This window comes from Pinus tabuliformis, chromosome 7 (genome assembly GCF_031772625.1).
Source record: "Pinus tabuliformis cultivar Carrire ecotype Pingquan chromosome 7, CPIR1, whole genome shotgun sequence".
In the NCBI taxonomy this organism is placed as follows: domain Eukaryota; kingdom Viridiplantae; phylum Streptophyta; class Pinopsida; order Pinales; family Pinaceae; genus Pinus; species Pinus tabuliformis.
The window spans coordinates 823,188,380-823,195,734 of NC_142293.1; the positions used below are offsets into that span (position 1 = coordinate 823,188,380).

General features: G+C 37.3%; 1 protein-coding gene and 1 pseudogene across 1 annotated transcript; both read right to left on the reverse strand.

Moving 5' to 3' along the window:
- Nucleotides 1-1,017: 1,017 nt before the first annotated feature.
- On the reverse strand, nucleotides 1,018-2,808 carry LOC149250148 (UDP-glycosyltransferase 85A1-like). Its single transcript, XM_089456399.1, has 2 exons — nucleotides 2,265-2,808; nucleotides 1,018-2,164 (listed from the first exon to the last, which is right to left on the reverse strand). The coding sequence occupies exons 1-2, from the start codon at nucleotides 2,761-2,763 to the stop codon at nucleotides 1,203-1,205; spliced, it is 1,461 nt and encodes a 486-aa protein (XP_089312525.1). The 5' UTR covers nucleotides 2,764-2,808; the 3' UTR covers nucleotides 1,018-1,202.
- A 2,489-nt stretch (nucleotides 2,809-5,297) lies between these two features.
- Nucleotides 5,298-5,932, reverse strand: LOC149250149 (isopentenyl-diphosphate Delta-isomerase I, chloroplastic pseudogene; annotated as a pseudogene).
- Nucleotides 5,933-7,355: the final 1,423 nt, after the last annotated feature.

Below are 7,355 nucleotides of genomic sequence, written 5' to 3' on the forward strand. Positions count from 1 at the left end.
GGTATTCAATGAAGGATAACATCCCCATATAATTCCTTCATTTGATTTAGCTGTGTGAGCAGTTACCATACCGAAAGAGCTTTTTACTACTATAGAACATCGTGTGTGGAGCAAGCAATGTTATGTCCACAATGAGGCCATCTATGGTGCAATCGTTCTGCAAGTCAGTTTGATAGTGTCTAAAGATCTGCTTGAATGTATGAAAAGGGAACATTGCAAATGTTTTGATGCTCTCTTCTTTGACTTCATCAAAATATCTACACATAAAGGTAGCAATCATGATCAAGCACTTAGAATACTCTTTGGGATGCATGCTTTCCAATATTGGCCTGTAATGTTGAGTTTTCACTTTGATTTTGAAATGGTTCATATGTTGTACTTCATGGCTCCTAAGATCTCCAGATTTCTGGTCTTTGATTGCTCTTAATAAAGTTTATTGTCAATGGGGCATTGGGCAAAGTGGATGTTGTATATTCACTACGGTTTAAGATGAACAAACAAAGATGTTCCGCCAATTAAATCACAAATGGAACACTGATGGAGCATCTTTGTAGCTAAAGGGAGGAGGACTTAGATCTCTTTGAGAACATGATTAAAGATGTTTTCCATCTAGACATTGTGCCTTTTAGCAAACTAATTTCTGGTCTTAACAAGGAGACTATTGAAACATTAATTCCAATTGTTAGAAGCAAAAATATGATGTAACAAAGCTATTCAACATATTATTACACTAAGATCGTAGTTGCAGCTGTAGATTCTATATTTTGATTTCAGCTCCAATACCAATTTGTTGGTAAGACAGCTTTGATACCAACTTGTTGGTAAGACAGAGGAGACAAAACAAATAATTCACACACAAATCACATGAGCTGCTGCTCTTCTATCGATCACACAAAACTTGATTCTTACAATGAAACCAGTGAAGGGTATTTAACCTTTACCAACTAGAGACTGGCCTAAAATATCTTAACATGCACATACACTTAACTTAGTCAACTCACTCTAAATATAAACTGCACTTAACTCATTATCCATCACTCAACTTGGCTCAATGCTCAACACTCAACACTCAGTTAAAATTAACTCCCTAAATTTAGCTAACTCCACATACTAGAGTAATTACAATTTCTAACATATTATTACACTACGATCGTAGTTGTTCCCAGAAGCGAATCCTACCGGCACTCAGCAGCGTCAATCAATTAGTTTTCTACGGTTTTCATTGCAGTAGCGAAGTTGCGGAAATTTGTGTCAGATGAACCACCTTCCTTAACTGCAGCAATCGCACTCTCCCTCAAGTTCATCACTCTTCTCTTCATCTCTGCACCTTCCTCGCCCGTCACTGCTCTCTCCACAGCCCTCTTAATCTCAGTCATGTCGATTATTGATGTTCCACTCTCAGTAGATGCAGTGTTTTCCTTAAGCAAAGACAAGCCAATTTTCCAGACATGGACTATATAACTTTGGTTCAGAAACTGATCTCCAAAATAAGGCCAGCATAACATGGGCACCCCCATGGTAATGCTCTCCAACGCTGAATTCCATCCACAATGTGTCAGAAAACAAGCCATGGAAGGATGAGAAAGTACCCTCAACTGCGGACACCACGACACCAAACACCCCCGCTGGCTCCGTTGGATGCGCTCCACGAACCCCGGAGGGAAGGCGGCCTCGCTACCTTGTACCAGATCAGGGCGCACAACCCAAAGAAATGGTCTCTCCGTGGCCTCCAACCCAAGTGCAAGTTGTTGGAACTGCGTCTCGCTTAACACACTCAAGCTGCCAAATGAGACGTAGATCACAGACTGGCTGGACTGCTTATCCAACCAATCCAAGCATTCGCCATCTTCGGCCCAAAATCCCGTTGTGATTTCCAATCGGAGTCCTGAGTTCGAATTGAGAAGGGAAGAAGGAACCAAGGGACCTATTGGACAGACTGAACCTCCGTTCTCGACCACTCTGCTGATGGCGTGGTCTTCAAGATGATGGAAGGAATTGCAGATGACCCAATCTATTTCCCGCACACTCTCCATGCATCGATTTATGAAGTGGAAAAGTAATTCTTTATCAGAGTCATTGAAACCGGCCGCCCATGGAAGATGTGCAGAGCAGAGAGGCGGCATGGAGGGGAGGTATTTCACCATTTTAAAGTCCTTTGGAAGTCCTGCAGAGGCCTCAATTAATAAATACAATACTGGCAATCAATTCATACACTATAATTATAAGATTCATGAAATTAACATAATAATTAACTGTAAGCATACCGTTTGAGGGAATGATTTGGGATGAAACAAGGGATGGAATATCAAAGCACAGTGCGTAGGTAGCAGTAAGAGATGTCCAGAGAGCGGCCCTTGGAATGTGGTGGCGTTGAGCAATCTCTAGTGCCTGTGACGCTACAACGTCTACTACCAGGCAGACACTTGAATCATTATCCCCCTCTTTGATTTGGTGAATGAGGTTGTCAAGAAACGGGACAATCACGTTTTCTGTGACATCACATAGCTTGGCAAAGTCGGTGCGAGTATCATTGGAAGGAAGGCCATCGGGGACGACCACAGAACGGATCATCGTGTGATTACTCAAACTGGTTTTGTTAGCCTCTGCTATGCGAGAATGGTTGTAATCTGTATTCACAAAACTGATAAAGAATCCCTCGTCCACAAGCTTCAGGGCCACCTGCATCATGGGATTTATGTGGCCTTGCGCAGGAAAAGGAACGAGAACCGCATGGTGTCGCTGCTTGCTGCAACTGATATCCATTGTTGTTCCTTTCTCAATGCCACGATGCTGCCTCTGTTTCTAACACAACACTTTCTTTGCCCTGAATTTTTACAAAGTTTGAAGAAGTGAAGCCATAGTCGTTTTTATTATTGATAGAAAGCATAATAAAAATCATTTACCCGATTTGCCATAGTCATACTTTCTGTCTCTTGCACAGATACCCTCTCGCAACGCACTCAAAACACGTTAGCAAACTTTTGTCATTAGTGGAATGAATGTGGCTGATGTGATTAAGAAATAATTATACAGTTTACGGGCTTCATGCCTTTATTTTTAAAATTTAATTATGCTGCCCTTTCAAAACTTATACTGCTCTTTGAAAACTCATTCCAAAGTAGAAGGGATCTGTCTCTGTATCTACCATTCTTCACTGCTCTTTGAAAACTCATTTCAAAGCAGAAGGGATCTGTCTCAATATCTACCATTCCTCACAAGCAGTCGTTTCAAAGAAAACCCAAGGAAATATAATAATATCATATTAATATCATATAATTTGTGGAAAATACCAAAAATGAATATAAGGGTTATATAGTAGTTAACCCTTGAAGCTTAGTTAAAATATAGCTAAATTAAAGTAGAAATCAATCAAAATATAAAATTAAAATTTTTAAAATGCTATAATTAGATTAATTTTAAATTGTAATTAAATGTATTATTAAATTTTGTAAACTAACATTATTTGTATTGCAATATAGAAATAATTATTAATAGTTTATTTTTGGCTTTTTATAGTTTGTGAATATGGTTTTATGGAAACCTTATTATTAGACCTCGGTATAGAGGTCCTATCATAAATTTATATTATACCTTGGTTTGTGAATATGAGAAATTTTATATTTATGCTTATTACAAACATCTTATTATTTTGAGCTTCATTCATTCATTGATAGTCAAGATCTACCATATGTGGTTAGGTTTGCACAAAACCCTCATAGTCTAAGATCTACCATATGTGGTTAGGTTTGCACAAAAGCCTAAGTGATGCCTGTCTACCCCTTAAAAATATAATATAAAATAAAAATTTATCTGTCACATACCATTAATAAATTGTTTTAGATTACATATCTGATTTTAATTAATAGTTTTAAATTACATATGTGATTTTAAATAATCTATTTTTTATTAGATTATATTAATCATTAACCATTTTTATAAATAGAAATATACAATGATTATACTCATTAGCAATAATATTATCACATTCGCGAATCAAATTGTAATAAGAAAAAATATAAAATTACAATAATTTTATTATTTTCTCAAAAAATCGTAAAACAAATATAATACAAAATTTTAGTATTACTAAATTATTTTATAATAAAAATATAACATAAAATTTCAATAATATTATCACCTTTCTAAAAAATTAAAAGAAACATAATATACATTTTCAATACTACTAAATTATTTCAACCTAGCGTAATCCTCAAATTTGATAACTATTTTGCCACCTTCAACACAGATTGTATAGTATAAATATAATTTAGGATTTCACACAAGTAAATTATTTTGATACAAATAAAAGTTCAACTCAGAATTACACTCAAAACAAATTGAAATTATAGAAAATTATTATTTTCTCATTAATATAATGGCTAGTACATAAGCACTTCTCAAGTCGGAATGCATAATCAGTCACATGGTATGGGGTCCATACACACACATTAATTTCAAAGATAGCACGAGTATAACGAAAAAAACTCTCCAGCGAATGAACACGAGAAGCCCAGTGTCTGTGTGATTTCAAGAAATTTTCGCTGAAGTTCATGTGAGTTTAAACGTTCTGATGGTGAGGAGGCAGTATGTATCATAAATGCTCTACTTGCACATTGATGTAATTTTTGTATTTTTTAGTTAATTAATAGAGGTAATGGGCACATTAACAGAGCCAATGCACAATAACATGTTTAACTTGATATCCATTCAAGTTTAATATAATAGATTAAATTATTTTAAAAAAATCATATATTTCAATGTGTAATGTTATATTATAGAAATTTTTGCAATTTTTTTTGGTCAAGCCCAAACTAATATGGGTTTGACAAAAAACCCAATGCGATATCCACTGCCTTGCGGCACGGATAATGCTATCACGAACTTTTAATCCAAGAGGCCTTGATCAGTGGAATTACACAACCTATGGTGATTATCCAAATTCGTTGTATAAAGTATATCTAAGTGTTGTGTTATGTAATCATTTTGCAAGTTGAGTGGGACTATTTTTTTTATAGTTGAAGACTTGACTGAGAGCTTGATAATTGCATTTTAGTCATTGAAATTTATACATCAATTCAGTCAGAGAATCTATAGGGATTGCATTGACTATATTTATTATCTACCTAAACCTTGTCGACTCCCGCTGACTATTAATTCCTTGCTAACTCACACCGATGACTCCTCGCCATATGAACATGGACGGATGACTTTGTGATTTTCTAACACCTCCCCTTAATCATGACCTATACTTTAGCTTTCATGCTGGTCTCAGTCTCAGCTAGGCTTACAACGGTACATTAAAAATTTGATAACAAAGCTTTCATTTGTGCCTTCTTGCTAAAGGGTCCATGCTTGTTCATTTGTTGGTGTAGTTTCATCTTCACCTTTCTTGATTTCCTTATGAGCTCCTTCAAATGCTCTTTTCTTACGTACTTAACATCAGAAACCTCTTCCAGATTAGGATGCAAGGCAACATCCCGAATAATGAAAACAAGGTAATCCAATTCATGCTCTCCCCACTTTCCATGAGAAGGAGCTTTATAAAGTATGAGACCAAGTGGCACAAACTAACCGATTGGATCATCTTCTACAACAATGCCTAGTTCATCATACAACTTCCTTTGGGATACATTTCGGACCCCTAAATTGTTCTCCTCGATGAGCTATCAGACTCCCTATAGAGAGGATGGCTGCAACAAGTATTTGTCCATACTAAAGGGAATGTTACCTTTGTTGAAGAACATCGTTGAAGAAGAAATTTATATTATGTATTGAATAGAAACACACTGAAAGCTCTATGCAATAGATTCTCTGAATCTATTTTCTCCATCAATTGACAATTGTATTTTGAGTCATGGCTAATGACATGATCCTCTTCATCCACCAAAATGCACTCATCTTCGAACATGAGTGACCTTTGAACAACATCCATGGTCATATCCTTCACTGTCACAATGATCTTAGAAGTAGATCCAATCAAATTTCTAACAATTGGGTTTTGGGAGAAGCAAGTTCTGCCCTCACTGATGGCAGGAACATGGGGAATAGATCGCACCTCTTGATATTCATGCTCATCAATAAAACCATTTTTTTATCGAATAATTCTTCTGATTAAAAAAATACTTTACCCGACCTAAAAATACTTCTGAATAGAGGATTATCAAAAATACCAATGTAAAAAATGCTCGAGAAAATATTTGTCCGACTCATTCAACTCATTGACCGAGGCTGCATTCCAATGTGGCCACTTACACCACCACAACAACTCAATAACACAAAGGGTGCATTTCAAGGTGGCTGCTTACACCACAACAACAACTCAACAAAGCAAAGGAGACATGTAATGCTTCACAATTTCCACTGCAGCTGCTCCTTTACACTCCATATGGGATTCAACATATCAGTTTCTTCATCCACGCGCTTCAGCTCAGCTGACGCTACAATCTAAAATGACCCATCACAAGGCTCACTACGCCTCTTATAAACCATAAACCAAACCTCAGTCAACTGCAGAATGCACCCACAACTTCACGTTCCAACACCACTGCGCCTTCTCCACATGCGTGGCTCAAACGGGCTGGCAACAAGTTTCCCACAACTCAACCAAAGGATTTCAATGCTCCTCAAGAATGTTCCACATACAGACAGACACTCATCTCATGCAGATTTCCCATAGATCTATTCCATGCAGGCTGTGGCAGAGTAGAATTGAAACTGCCACCAAGTTAGGCCAATTGGAACATACATCTCTACAGTCTGAACACGACGAACACAAATCGATCTATACGCACCATCAGTCCTTCTCCAGAGCACACAACTCTTCTCTAGGTGCACAGGTTAGTGAGTAGGCACTGTCACACACCTCTCCGATCAACTTCGTCAATAGGTGGTCCACGACTCTTCTAAAGTCGCAATACAATACACAAGCCAGGACTCTTCTGGATACATAGGATTTCGACTCACCAGATTTCAATTAGGCTCGACCCTCACACAACAATCCGTGACTTGTCTAAGATCAAGACAATTATAAGGTTTTATACCACAGCTCTAGCAGTAATACACATACGCTCAACTTGAGTGCTACTACACTTATTTCTTTCACACATCACTTCTGAACAACGACCAGATAGGTCATTGATCGGCTTTAACATGCCTCTTCCACTGTCACTCTACAACACACCTCAACTGTAAAAAAAACTTATGTTATTCTTGACAACTCGATTCCACGCATGTTGGGCTCACTCACACCAGCTCCACACACCCTCGATTTACTGCAATAGACTCATCGTTCAGTAGATCACTTCCAGAATATGAAATTATACCCTCCAGACCTTGCAAGGCACTACCTCGCAACC